The sequence below is a fragment of the Hemitrygon akajei genome, chromosome 8 (assembly GCF_048418815.1).
Source record: "Hemitrygon akajei chromosome 8, sHemAka1.3, whole genome shotgun sequence".
Classification (NCBI taxonomy): domain Eukaryota; kingdom Metazoa; phylum Chordata; class Chondrichthyes; order Myliobatiformes; family Dasyatidae; genus Hemitrygon; species Hemitrygon akajei.
The window spans coordinates 120,576,435-120,592,118 of NC_133131.1; the positions used below are offsets into that span (position 1 = coordinate 120,576,435).

General features: G+C 40.4%; 1 protein-coding gene across 4 annotated transcripts in view; it reads right to left on the reverse strand.

Moving 5' to 3' along the window:
• The window catches only part of akap9 (A kinase (PRKA) anchor protein 9), a 206,028-nt gene that overhangs the window by 54,618 nt on the left and 135,726 nt on the right, over positions 1-15,684 (reverse strand). For all 4 annotated transcript variants that reach the window (XM_073054488.1, XM_073054489.1, XM_073054487.1 and 1 more), the window contains 4 exons: positions 10,571-10,690; positions 7,341-7,517; positions 6,263-6,367; positions 1,399-1,551 (listed from right to left, as the gene is read on the reverse strand). In XM_073054488.1, the coding sequence (XP_072910589.1) occupies positions 1,399-1,551; positions 6,263-6,367; positions 7,341-7,517; positions 10,571-10,690 (555 nt within the window). The remainder of the gene's footprint in view (positions 1-1,398; positions 1,552-6,262; positions 6,368-7,340; positions 7,518-10,570; positions 10,691-15,684) is intronic.

Sequence of the window (15,684 nt, forward strand, 5' to 3'; positions counted from 1 at the left end):
CATATAGCCTTTAACCCAAGATAGAGGCTAAAAACAAGAAGGCATAGGTTTAAGATTAGAGGCAGCAGATTTAAAAGGGAAATCGGGGTAGTTTCTTCATATAAAGGGTGGTATGTATTTCAAAGGAGCTGCCAGAATTAATGGTTGAGGCGGACACATTAGCAGTATCTAAGAGCCATCTAGTCAAGTAGCTAGATAGGAGACGTTTAGAGGACTTTGGGCCAATGGGACTAGTTTGCTGGATAACACAATCAGCATGGATGAGTTGGACCAAAGTCGCTTGTTTCCATGCTACACGACTGCATTAAATCTTAGAGCTCACCATAAAAAATACTCTTTAAATGATGACAATTTGTAACTTTAACTGCAAGTTCTATGCAAGGCCTGTAACATTACAGGTTGAGCACTCCTCATCTGAAATGTTTGCGGCCGAAAGTATTTCGGACTCTGGATTTTGGAATATATATATATATAAAGAGAAACATTGGGGATGGGACTGAAATGCAAACATGAAATCCATTTATATTGCATATAAAACTTATATATATACACATCCTGAAGGTAGTTTTATATAATATTTTAATAGCTATCACTACTTCAGTTGCCAGGTGGACACTCAGTAACTGTTTGGCATTACCATCATTCCCAAATCTATGTGCTACTGGTCAGCAGTCTTTGTTTTACACTTGCTCGTCACAAGTATGTACAGATGGAGCTATTCAGCATCTAGATTTTCATCGGAGTCTATCTTGGGAAACTTATCAATGAATTTCTCTGCTGCTTCGTGATCAGCAGATGCTTTATCACCATGAATCCTTTAGAATTTAGTGCCTTTTCTTAAATTTCTGCAATCAGCCTGCTGAATATTCATAATTACCCTAAATTTTCAGTTTGTTGTGATAGATCTTTGCTTGTGTCACGATCAGCATTCTGTTAAGTGGCATTCACTCTGACACTGAGGAAACCACTCTTTCAATACACATTCAAGTTTTTCATTTTTCACTTGATGCAGTGTTTATCTATTTTTCATTCCATACGCAAGGTCACTTCTCAGGATCAGTCTGTGGTGTGCAGAGACCTGTGCATTGCCTGGGAACCTTCCCTTGTTCCTAGTCCCAGTGTCTTGTGGAATTTTCCATTTGAGATGTCATGACAACGCTCCAAAAAATGTCAGATTTTGAAGGTTTTTGGATTTTGCAATTTTGAATAAAGGGTGCTCAACCTGTATTTAGTTGAAATTTGCAATCTAATCTTAAAACTAATCTTAAACTTTAAAAGGGAAATCAGGGGTAGTTCCTTCATATAAAGGGTGGTATGGCTATGGCTGCTCAACTAATTAAGTTAAGCTAATTAAAGTGCAGTAAACAGCCTTGTGTTGTTGAATGGGGAAGCACTTGCCTTAAGTTGTTTGTTTTCTTGTTGGATCTCCTGTAGTTGAGTGGTAGACTCCTTCCTCTGAATTTCTAACTGCATATGCAATTGCTGAACTTCTTCATTCTTATTTAATAGCTCTTCTCTGAACTGTTCTAATTGTTCTTCCAAGTTTCCAATCTGTAATCCAGCACAAACCAAGTGATTAACCATCAATCATCAGCAGTATGATTTTCCTTTGTATGAAGTGTAGTGCACAAAATATAGTCATATGCACCCAGTGATGAAACTTCTCTAACTAAATTTCTTTCACTGTACAAAAACCAATACCATCCTTATGCAAAGTATAAATGACAGTTCATGTTATAGAATAGACATGGAAACCAACACAGTAGGAAAAACAATCACAGAGAGCATGGAGACATTAATAAGAGAGGCCATTAAGAAATCCACCTTCAACAGGACCCCACCACCAAGCACGTCTTTCCCTCCCTACCCCTCTCAGCTTTTCGCAGGGATCATTCCCTCCGCAACTACCTGGTCCACACATCTCTCCCCACCGAACTCCCACCTGGCACTTATCCCTGCAAGCGCAAATGCTACACCTGTACCCACACCTCCCCCCTTACCACCATTCCAGACCCCAGACAGTCCTTCCAGGTGAGGCAACACTTCACCTGTGAGTCGGCTGGAGTCACCTATTGCATCCGGTGCTTCCGGTGTGGGCTCCTCTACATCAGCGAGACCCAACGCAAATTGGGGGACCGCTTCGTCAAGCACCTACGCTCCGTCCGTCACAATAGACAGGACCTCCCAGTTGCCACCCAACTCTGCCGCTCATTCCCATCTAGATATGTCCATACATAGCCTCCTCTACTGCCATGATGAGGCCAAACTCAGGTTGGAGGAGCAACACCTCATCTACCGTCTGGGTAGCCTCCAGCCTGGTGGTATGAACATTGAATTCTCCAATTTCCGGTAATTCCCTCCCCCTCCCCTTCCCCTATCCCAGGTCCCTCTCTGCCTCTCTCCCCTTTCAACTTTCTGCTTCTTTATCTCTACAGTTCTTTCATGCTTATTCCCTCCCCCTCCCCCCTTTATCTTTCCTCTGATTGGTTTTTCACCTGGCACCTCTAGGTCTTACCCCCTCCCCTATCTCTATTACTGGACTTCGGCCCTCTCTTCCCCCCCCCCCCCCCCATTCCTGATGAAGGGTCTCGGCCCGAAACGTTGGCTACTCTTTTCTCACGGATGCTGCCTGACCTGCTGAGTTCTTCCAGCATTGTGTACGTATTTAAGAAATCTTGGACCAGTTCCTAGATTTTTAAAATCTTGGAACAGGGCAAAGATTTAAAAAGTTATGAAACTTTTTTAATGTATGCTCTGAAAAATTAAAAGTCCAGGGAGAAGATCATAAGAGGACACTCCGGGAACTAGGAAATGGTGAATAATGACGAAGTAAAACCATGTAAATAAAAATGAAGAGGTCAGTGGAAAACAATTGATAAATGTGAGAAAAAATGTAGCAAAGAAAGGTTTGCCAAGTCCAAGCATTTGAAGCAATTCAGAACTGATTTTCATGTTCATAAGTTATGTCATTAAAGTGCAATTCCAACACACTTCAGAAGTTTTAGGGATGTTTAGAAATAATATTTTTAAGCATTAATCTGATTTAATAAACTGTTATACATTCCTGGTTCATATAATCAATATCACATCAATAATGCCTCTGCCTAAACCTGTTCATGTAACTTTCTCACACTCCAATGACCTCTTCTAATTAACCTCTCATTGTCCTTGCCCTTCAGGTCAGCATTAACCTATTCCTTTAACGCTAAAAAGCACAACAGCCTCCAAGGTCAGTACAGTCAACAAAGATATTTTAATGCATTTAAATGAACTATTGCTGCTTAAAACCGACGGAAACAACATGGTCTGTGGTCGGGAGAGCCCACGGAGGACACCTCGGAGGAAGCGCGGGTGTAGATCAGGATTACAAATGCGTTTAAGGAAACGGGGTTTTAAACTTCCTATACTGACTGTTTTGCTGGTGAACATGCAGTCTCTGGTGAATAAAATCAATGATCTCAGAGCCAGGGTGCTGAATCAGAGGGACACTGGGACTGCGTGTGTCTTTTGTTTCTCGGAATCCTGGTTAACCCCTTCCATTCCAGATGCAGTGATTCATATCAACATTACTACACACTGTCAGGATAGATGTATAGAGTCTGTTAAAAGCAGAGGTGGAGGAGTATGCCTCATGATCAACTCTTGGTGCACAAATATATCAGTGCTGTCCCAGTTCTGCTCAACCACACCTGGAAAATCTAACAGTAAAGTGCCGCCCTTTTAACCTACCATGGGAGTTCTACGGGGTCATTTTGGTAGCAGTTTACATTCCACCTCAGGCCAGTGTCAAGCAGGCTTTAGATGATCTGAGTAGTGGGATCAAAGCGTATCCTAACGCCTTCACCATTGTTTTGGGATATTTTAATAGGCCAGTCTGAAAAAAAATCACTAAGCAACTCCCATCAACAGGTCACTTGCAATACCAGAGGAAACAACACACTGGACCATTGCTACACCACCATCAAGAATGCCTACCGTGCTATTCCACGCCCTCACTTCGGGAAGTCTGATCACCTGACTGTACTTCTACTCCCTGAGTATAGGCAGAGACTGAAGACTGCAGCACCAGTAGTGAGGACCAAGAAGGTATGGACAAGGGAAGCACAAGAGCACCTATAGGACTGCTTTGAGTTGGTGGACTGGACTATATTCAGGGATTCATCTTTGAACCTGGATGAGTATGCTGCAGTTGTTATTGACTTCATTAAAACCTGTGTGGATGAGTGTGTGCCCACAAAGACTTACTGCACATTCCCAAACCAAAAGCTGTGGATGAACCAGGAGGTATGTCGTCTGCTGAACGCTAGATCTGTGGCATTCAAGTCTGACAACTCAGGCCTGTACCAGAACACCAGGTATGATTTGCAGAGGGTTATTTCAAGGGCGGAGAGACACTTTCGAATGAGGTTGGAGGTGACATCAGATGCATGGCAACTCTGACAGGGTCTGCAAGACATTACTTCCTACAAAGTGAAACCCAACCGCATGAATGGCAGCGATGCTTCACTACCAGATGAACTCAATGCCCGCTTTGAAAGGGAGAACATCTCTACTGCTGTGAAGATCCCTGCTGTACCTGATGACTCTGTGAGCTGTCTCAGAGGCTAACGTTAGGCTGTCTTTAAAGAGAGTGAACCCTCGCAAGGCATAAGGTCCCGATGGGAGTAAGGCTCTGAAAACCTGTGCCAACCAACTAGCGAGAGCATCCAAGGACATTTTCAACCTCTCACTGCTATGGGTGGTAGTTCCCACTTGCTTTAAAAAGGCAACAATTATACCAGTGCCTAAGAAGAGTAATGTGGGCTGCCTTAACAACTATCGCCTGGTAGCACTCACATCGACAGTGATGAAATAGTTTGAGAGGTTGGTCTCAGCATTTAATACCATCATTGCCACAATCCTGATTGAGAAGTTGCAGAACCTGGGCCTCTGTACCTCCCTCTGCAATTGGATCCTCAACTTCCTAACTGGAAGACCACAGTCTGTGCGGATTGGTGCTAACATACCCTCCTCACTGACGATCAACACTGGTGCACCTCAGGACTGTGTGCTAGGTCCACTGCTCTACTTTCTGTATACACATCACTGTGTGGTTAGGCATAGCTCAAATACCATCTATAAATTTGCTGATGATACAACCATTGTTGGTAGAATCTCAGGTGGTGACGAGAGGACATACAGGAGTGAGATATGCCAACTAGTGGAGTGGTGCCGCAGCAACAACCTGGCACTCAACGTCAGTAAGATGGAAGAGCTGATTGTGAACTTCCAGAAGGGTAAGATGAAGGAGCACATACCGATCGTCATAGAGGGATCAGAAGTGGAGAGAGTGAGCAGCTTCAAGTTCCTGGGTGTCAAGATCTCTGAGGATCTAACCTGGTCCCAACATATCAATGTAGTTATAAAGAAGGCAAGACAGTGGCTATACTGTATTAGGAGTTTAGAGAGATTTGGCATGTCAACAAATACACTTAAAAATTTCTATAGATGTACGCTGGAGAGCATTCTGACAGGTTGCGTCACTGTCTGGTATGGAGGGACTACTGCACAGGACCGAAAGAAGCAGTCAGCTCCATCTTGGGCACTAGCCTACAAAATGCACAGGACATCTTTAGGGAGCAGTGTCTCGGAAAGACAGTCTCCATTATTAAGGCACCCTTTTTCTCATACCTTTTTCTCACTGTTACCATCAGGTAGGAGGTACAGAAGCCGGAAGGCACACACTCAGTGATTCAGGAACAGCTTCTTCCCCTCCTTCTGCCATCCGATTCCTAAATGGACATTGTATCTTTGGACACTACCTCATTTTAAAAAATATACAGTATTTCTGTTTTTGCACTTTTAAAAATCTATTCAATATAAGTACGTAATTGATTTACTTGTTTACTTATTATTTTTTAAATTTTATTTATTATTATTTTTCTCTCTCTGCTAGATTATGTATTGCATTGAACTGCTGCTGCTAAGTTAACAAATTTCATGTCACATGCTGGTGGTAATAAACCTGCTTCTGATGTCCAAGTCTCACAAAATGAGCAACTCTGTCATGTTTTAAATTACTTTTTTGGGATGTGAACGTTGCTCAGTATTATTGTCACTCCTAATTGCCCCTGATCAGAACGCTTTGTTAAACCATTTCAGAGAAATTCCAAAAACCAAACCACATTGCTGCAACCTGGATAGCAGATTGCTACCTCGAGAGAAACTAGTAAACCAGAGGGTTTTTTTAAATGACTGTCATTATTACAAAGACCAATCTTACCTCTTTCTCCTTTCTTTCTAGAGCATCACGTTCTGCTTGCAGCTGTGTTTGAAGTGTACTATCCCCTTTGACTTCTAAGGTAACCAGTGGTTTTCTTTCTTCAACCTTTTTAATGGCAATAATAAATTATTGAATATATTTGCTTACAATAACATACTACGGTCATATCTGCATGTAGGAATATAGATACCATACATTTTCCTGCAAGAAAAGACTGTCACCTAAGTCACCCATTCAAAATAATTCACTTGTACAGCTTATTTTCTTGAATCTCAGAACCTGGTCATAAACATACCATGTTTCTGTTACATAGGTAGAAAATTATGAATATAATTTGTTAGTAAATATGATATGCAAATAAATTCTGTACAGGACATTACATTTTTTCTTTGTTCTAGTTTGTTCATATTTTCTATTGTAGCAAACAACTGATTACATCTCTTCTCAATCTTGCTTTGGAAACCTCTCCATGCAAGTTACTGCTTAAGCACTAGCCAACTGTACGGGCTTTTTCTGTACTGCCTCCAAAATACCAACAAGTGCTTTGAAATCATTAGACCACTGGATATTGTGCTTCAGATTTGATCACAACAATATCTATTTTTAAAATAGTCACTTTGGATTTATGCCCTTTCTGATAGGCCCTAAAACGATTACTTATGCTACAACAATCAAAACTATCGAAAAGTTAACAAGAATTTGTCACACCTAATAAGTCCATCTATAATCAACTCACGACCTGATTATCTATGACATTGGTGCAGTGCAATTCATATTTCAGTATTTTGATTTTTCTATTCTATTCTTCTTTGGTCAATATAGTTCTTCATAATAATAATGACTGGTGACATACATCATCAGAAGCTGTACTATGGATGGGATATCTTCAAGAGGTTTGAAATGTGACAATGTATAATATTGAAGACTCTCTCAGCATGAGTCAGGTATACAGTAAACTGACCCCCAAAGAAAGATGAAATTAGAGCACATAAAACCTGCAAGTTGAAACTCGCAAGGATACTACCTGAGCCGGGTTCACACATTCCTTTGAACTTAGCTTAAAAATCAAAAATAGTACCTTCTGTAAGGGGTAAGTGGTACTGATCAATGCTTGCTCCAGTTCCCTGACTCGGTTTTCCAATTTATCAATCTCCTCATTCCGTTCTTGCACATCTCTCTGAAGCTGCTCTTTGGCAAGCAGAAGTTCACTACATCGGTCAGTCTTGTCTTTCAACTGATCAGTCAGATGGTCCATCTAACAAAAACATGATACTTGATAGCTTATCTTATTTTATAAGCTTGAATTAAAATTAAAAAAACCAAGTTCAGAATTATTATTAAAAGATGGATGCTTGCTGCAGCCACACAAATAAATCACTTTAAATAGTACTCCAGTAATCAGATATTTGGGCCAGAATTCCACAAAAAATGTGAGTTGTGACTTATAATCATAAATTACATTATCTCATGCCCCTAGCTACCTATTGTGCATATACTCCAAAATTGTGCAAGTCTCTGAATAAGTATGTAGGTAACACAGTAGTTTAGTGATTAGCACAACGCTTTACAGAACTAGTAAACCAGGTTCAATTCCCACCTCTGTCAGTAAGAAGCTTTTACATTCTCCCTGTGACCACGTGGGTTTTCTCCAGGTGCGCTAGTTCCTTCCCACAGCTCAAAGAATGTACCGGTTGGTAGGCTGATTGGTCATTGTAAATTGTCCTGTGATTAAGCTAGGATTAAATCGGGGTTTCTGGCTGGCGCTGCTCAAAGGGCCAGAAGGGCCTGGGCCGTGTTGTATCTCAATAACATTTTTTTAAAATGGTAGAGCCAAACATTTATAACATCTGCATTATTAGGCAGTTGAAGCATCTTAAATTGCAGAATTTAAAAATTCCAAAAGCTTCACCGCAATGAATTTAACTATTGGCATAAAATTCAGTTATGGTCACTATTTATTCCTGTACTTATAGCACAACATCATGACTTCAGCAATTTATAAATTCCCTTAAACAATACGAGGAGACAGAAGTACATGGCTAGAAATGGACCGTTAGCCAGGAAATAAGTTACAAGTTAAAATGTGGGAACTGGGTAGAGATATTCATCTATTTACATGGCCTTTTTAAAACACGTTATTGAACTAAGGTAACTAAAATGACTTAGGTGCTGTACATTTTTAACTTTAAGGCACATGGAAAGCAGGTTGAACTGGCTAATTGGATCCCAAAACTGGCTTGATGATACAAAGTAGAAGGTTACTAGAAGGATGTTTCAATGACTTCAGGAATTGGGGCTGAAACTCTTGCTGTTTGTGATTATATATTAACAACTTGGATGCGAATGTAGGAGGAATGATTAATAAAGTTTGCAGATGGATAATAATTGGCGGAGTTCCAGATAGTGAAGAAACTTGTCTCGGGCCACAACAGGATATTAGATCAGATGGAAAGCTGGGTGGAGCCTTGGCAGGTGAATTTATCCAGGCAAGTGTGAAGTGATGCATTTTAGAAAATCAAATAGGGGAAGTAATAAGAAATGTTGATGAACAAAGGGATGTGGGCCTAACATGCTTGCTTTCGTAAATTAATGCACAGAATATAAAAGTTGGGAGTTACGTTACAAATGTACAAAACATTGCCTACACCGCACTTGAAGAGTTGTGTGCACTCTGATCTCCACAACAGAGGAAGGATGCGGGTGTGCTGGAGAAAATGGCAGTGGGGATTTATCAGGATGGGAGGGCTTGATTTATGGGAAGAGGTTGAATGGGATGCACCTATTTTCCCTGGAGCAAAGGAAGTTGAGGGCTATATATTTAATAAGAGGCATAGAAGAGGTAGTGAGTCACAATCTTTTTCCCAGAGATTCCCAAAAAAAGAGGGCATTAGTTTAAAGTGAGAAGGAGTTTTAAAGGGTATTTGAGAGGAATTTGACAGACAGACATACTTTACTGATCCCGAGGGAAACTGGGTTTCGTTACAGTTGCACCAACCAAGAATAGTGTAGAAATATAGCAATATAAAACCATAAATAATTAAATAATAATAAGTAAATTATGCAAAAATAAGTAATTTATTTTGATAACTGGAATTCTAAGGAGGTAGTGGAATCTGATCTAATCACTACATCTGAGAAATATTTTGATATGTACTTGAATAAGAAAGACATAAATGGATATAGGTCTAATCAATGTTCCCTCTAAGGTGTACATGCACACACACGTTTTGCTGCTAGCGCACAAAAGAACTTAAACTGCGCTCAAAATATTGTCACTATCTACATCATTGACATGTATTTCATGATCATGCACAATCACATTTCCTTTTCCAGTTTCTGATGCGGACCATGTTGACAATGTGGTGTTTGTGATGATCTGTCTGCAGATTTTAGAACTGGCTGATTTATAATTTTTTTTTGAAGAAATTACATTGAGTTCCAAAGAAGCAAAGGGTGTGAACCGCAAAAGAACTGCTAATTTACTGAAAGCGGAATAGCTCAATGAAACAGTGGAAACTGCTATACCGAAAGCTCATGAGGTCAGGATCGTGCAGCTATGAAAAATATTTACATACAGTATAGAAATTGGTGTTACCTGCGTGTATTGACATGATGCAAAAGTTGCTGGAGAATTTTGCAAGTGGGAAGAAGTGGAGTGATATTTGGAAACTTGACTTTTTAGAAGTGTCATTTTAGCAAGTAAATTACAGAAGGATGGTGTGCCAAAGCTCTGGTGAGAAAATCCTTCATTACCCACTCTAGGCCTGATACACATGTTGTGAGAGTGCAAATGAATGAGAGCAAAAACAATTAGACCCAGAGGAGATCAAAGTTCTTAATGACAGTTATTTCATTTCTTTTAAACAACGAATGACAAACTGGACTTGGTAGTTCATTATCTTTAGAATAGCTTCAGATTTACTTCCACTTAAAAATTCAGTGCGCACATGTTGTTGTAACTAGGCAAAAAAATTGCACAGCACAAGATTTTTGCGCACACTGGTCATTACAAATTAGAGGGAATGTTGGACTTAATGTAGGCAAATAGGATTAATGCAGATGGGCAAAAATGTCATCAAGAATGTGTGAGGCCCATTATTCCAGTTAGAGTAATACAAGTGTAATAATCCAAACAAGAACCAAGCATTGGTTAGAAGGTCAGTATCCTAACTCCTTATTTTTAACTGAAGGTAGATAGATGGTTTTTTGTAGGAGTGGAGGAAAAGAGGATAAGATGTTGATAAATGCAGCTGCAACACAAAAGATTTCTACTGATCTCTAGGTAAACACATTAACTATTTCAGTTACCTCTCTACTTCTTTGGTCATTGTTGGTTTGGAGCCTTTGGGGAGTTTTCAGTTGTTGCTCCAATTTCAATATCTCTTGCTGAAACACATCTCGCTCCTGTTCACGGTCTACTGCTTGTTCCTATATCAAAACACAGGAATAAAACTTCTGACATTTAACAATGTAGAACAATGTATGTATAAAAGCAGGTGCTCATTTTATGGGAATATAGCTACAAATCTGACTAACAATTTCATTGAATTTCCAGTTTCATTCAATAAAACATAAGATTCTGTAGAACGCACATAAAATAACACCTATTTGCTGTGAGTTTATTAGTAAAAGTGGGCATCATTAACGTGCATTGCATAATAGCTGATATAAAATGGTATTTGTAGTACAAATCAAAATTATTTAAGGTGTTATGAATGTACCACAGCTCTGAGGGGCTGAAGGGTGCAGGACCAGCCCCCTCCTTCCGGAGAATCGCAAGATCGCTATTAATTCGGGTCTTGAACCCAGGAAATGAGAGACAATGCAACGGATTTGACCATTGTTCTTAGAGACACCTGTGGGAATTGCAACTCTATAGTACGTGCCAGCTATCAGGGACATGGACACCCTCGGGCAATGTGGGGTGGGGATTGTATCACCCTATCTTGATTGACATTTACAAATCTGCCAGTCACGATAAAAAGGAGACTGCAGGAGGCAGTACCCCAGCGACGCACCAGAAGGAGAGACCATCGCTCATCGCTCCCGTGAGGACGGGAAGCTGTTCGGGAGCCATGCGTGATTCGGTTCCCCTAGCTTGGGGAATGAGTGGCTGATAACCCCGAAAAAGACTTCGAAATGACAACAGGGAACCCACGTTCCCGATTCAACGAGTTGAGTCCAAAAGGCTGGCAAGTTTATTTTCTCTCTCCAACACGTGAGACCCCAGCGGTCCCCGAAAGGCTAAAAGCCTGTATGAACTTCCGAGACTTTGATATTTCCATCGGACAATAGTTTTACCCCTAGACAAACGATAGAGCTACTTCTTATTGTTGATTATTACTCTACCCGCGCTTTAGATTGAGTATTGACGACGTATATTATCTGAATGTTTGTATTAACCTTACTTTTGTGCCCCTTTATAAATAAAAACGTTTAAAAATAGTACCATCAGATTTCAGCGGACATCTCTATCTTTGCTGGTAAGTGACCCAGTTACGGGGTTCGTAACAAAGGTAATTAACATGCAGCATGGATTTAGTTCTTAGCCACTGAATTATCAATTACAAAAAAAAAGACTTGAGACAGAAGTGTATAGACTTTTAAAGAAAACAGCCAACAGTGGTCTCTGAAGTCATATCATTAAATTCTAAATATATAAGTATTTATTGCTCTATATTTCAAATTTGCTCACATCGAATAGGTGGCAAACACTTTGTCTTTGATGTGGAATGAGGCTAAGAAATCATTATTCCTCACAGGAAACACTAAACTAATTGTGGTGAATTACAGTGGTGCTATATCTCTAAACAGGCGGGTTGCAAGTTACTAAACTTGCTTACAGTTTTAAGCAGGTAATTAAAACAAGTAATAAATTGAAAGTACAATTAATCAAAATAATTGCAGAGGAAACTCAGTAAATAAACTGATCAGAAATTACAAACACTGTGTCTAATCTTATAACCATAACCATATAACAATCACAGCACGGAAACAGGCCATTCCGGCCCTCCTAGTCCGTGCCGAACTCTTAATCTCACCTAGTCCCACCTACCCGCACTCAGCCCATAACCCTCCACTCCTTTCCTATCCATATACCTATCCAATTTTACCTTAAATGACACAACTGAACTGGCCTCTACTACTTCTACAGGAAGCTCATTCCACACAGCTATCACTCTCTGAGTAAAGAAATACCCCCTCGTGTTTCCCTTAAACTTTTGCCCCCTAACTCTCAAATCATGTCCTCTCGTTTGAATCTCCCCTACTCTCAATGGAAACAGCCTATTCACGTCAACTCTATCTATCCCTCTCAACATTTTAAATACCTCGATCAAATCCCCCCTCAACCTTCTACGTTCCAATGAATAGAGACCTAACTTGTTCAACCTTCTACGCTCCAATGAATAGAGACCTAACTTGTTCAACCTTATGCAAATAAGATCCAAAGAATTCTTGTTTACAATTAAATGTGAATATATTTGTTCAGTATTTGCTTCCTAATTGGAATAACTGTGGCTGTGAAGCACTGCCACAAACTTAAATCATGAGTACCAAAAAACTGGCAGCTAAATGCAAAATAGCCTGCCTGAGTTACTAGATCAGCTGGGGCAATGAAAAAAATGATTCCTTTTCATTCAGTCAGATGTCAGGCAGGTAAGAACGAGAAGACAATGCAATGTTAGTGCAGTCTGTGACTGATTCTGAAAAGCACCTGTAATATGGAAGAAGCTGGTGCACTGGAGGTGGCCCACAATAACAAGGTCAAGATTTTGCAATGATAACAGATAATGGAGAAAACTCCTTGATGGCAGAGGTCAATGGGAAAAGCAGTCAAGTTAATATTTTATGTCACTGGCCTCTCAACAGAATGGGAAAAAAAATAGAGTACAACAAGTTTTAGGATGCAAAGAAATGGGGGGGGGGGGGGGGTGGGCGAGAGAAAGCATGAATGAAAGAAAATGTCTACGGTCGGTTTAAACATAAAAGAGATTCTGTGATAGGTTTAAACGTGGAAGAGATTAAATGGCACAGGTGAGAATGCTGGAAGGAACAAAAGAGGAAAACTAATGATCTGAAATGAATGGATTCAATGTTGATTCCACACTGCTAATGATGAGGTGCTGCTTCAGATCTTCTGTAACAGAGCCAGTGTGTGTCATCCATCTGGATTTACTTAGAGTTTCAAAAGCAACATTTTTTGTGTTATCAAAATATCAATATTTCCAAGATAGCAGAAGAAATGGTTTTACTTTTCCGAAACTTTCAAGATTTGCAAAATGGTTCAGTTACAGTTGCAAGAAGTAGTTTGTGACCTGTTTGCAATTACCTGTTTTTCTGCATAATTACACATAAAAGGTGGCCTGATCTTCATCTAAGTCACAATAATAGACAAACATGGTCTGCCTAAACTAATAACACAATTGTCATTGCTGAACACATTGTTTAATCATTCACAGTCCAGGCGGGAAAAGTATGTGAACCCTTGTATTTAGTAACTGGTAGAACCTCCTTTAGCAGTAATAACTTCACCAAACATTTCCTGTAGCTGCTGATCAGACTTGCACAATGGCGAGGAGGAATTTTAGACCATTCCTCCATACAAAACTGTTTCAGTTCATCAATATTTCTGGAATATTTTGCACAAGCAGCCCTTTTCAGGTCATGCCACAGCATTTCAATTGGCTTATGCTCTGGACACGACTTGGTCATACCAAATCATAAATTTTCTTCTTTTTAAACCATTCTGTTGTTGATTTACTCGTCTTTCGGATCATTGTCTTGTTGCATTATCCAACTTCTATTAAGCTTCATGGACTGCTACCCTAACATTCTCATGTAAAATGTCTTGATACAATTTTAGCAATGATTGCAAGCTGTCCAAACCTTGAAGCAGCAAAGCAGCCCCAAACCCTGATTCCCCTTCCACTGTGCTTCATAGTTGGGATGAGGTTTTGGTGTTAGTGTGCAGTGCCCTTTTTCTTCCAAACATAGCAATGTGCATTTCTGCCAAAAAGTTCAACTTTTGTCTCATCTGCCCACAGGACATTGTCCCAGAAGTGTTGTAGAACATCCAGTTATTCTTTTGCAAACTTGAGGTGTACAGCAATGTTTTTTTGGAGGACAGTGGTTTCCTCTATGGTGTCCTTCCATGAACACCATTCTTGTTCAGTGTTTTTCTTATATAGTGGACACATGAACAGAGACTTTAGCAAGTTCTAGAGGTTTCTGCAGGTCTTTTGCTGTTACCCATGGGTTCTTTTTCACCTCCTTCAGCATTGAACATTGTGCTCTTGGTGTGATCTTTGCAGGACACCTACTTCTAGGGAGAGCAGCAACGTACTGAGTTTCCTCCATAGACAATTTCTCTTACTGTGGACTGATGAACACTCAGGTCTTTAGAAAAGCTTTTGTAGCTTTTTCCAGCTTCATCTATTTCTACAATTCTTCTTCTAAGTTACCTTGATCAAGGCATGGCTCACATAAACAGATCTTTCTTGAGAAGAGCAGGCTTTGTTAGTAACCTGACTTTGCATATCTTTTTTATATGCCAGGGTACCTCTACAACCCACAGCACCAATCTCATCTCATTGACTGGAACACCTGACTTAAAGAACTTTTGTAGAAGGCATTACCTCAGAGGTTCACATACTTTTTTGAACTTAGACTGTAATTGTTTAAATGGTGTACTCAGCATTGATAAGAAGCACAATTGTTTGTGTGTTACTAGTTTAGGCAGATTGTGATTATCCATTATTATGACTTCAATGAAGATCAGACCACATTTTATGAGTAATTAATGCAGAAAGCCATGTAATTGCAAAGGGTTGGATTGGATTGTGGACTACTTGACAGATAGACCTCAGTATGTGCGGTTGGGAGACTGTAGGTCTGACACAGTGGTCAGCAGCACAGGAGCGCCCCAGGGAACCGTACTCTCTCCGGTCCTGTTCACCCTGTACACATCAGACTTCCAATATAACTCGGAGTCCTGCCATGTGCAGAAGTTCGCTGATGACACGGCCATAGTGGGGTGTGTCAGGAATGGACAGGAGGAGGAGTATAGGAAACTGATACAGGACTTTGTGATATGGTGCAACTCAAACTACCTGCGTCTCAATATCACCAAGACCAAGGAGATGGTGGTGGACTTTAGGAGATCTAGGCCTCATATGGAGCCAGTGATCATTAATGGAGAATGTGTGGAGCAGGTTAAGACCTACAAGTATCTGGGAGTACAGTTAGACGAGAAGCTAGACTGTGTGGAGAGCGCCCTCTTCTTTGTGGTGGCGTGTTGGGGAGGAAGCATTAAGAAGAGGGACGCCTCACATCTTAATAAGCTGGTAAGGAAGGCGGGCTCTGTCGTGGGCAAAGTACTGGAGAGTTTAACATCGGTAGCTGAGCGAAGGGCGCTGAGTAGG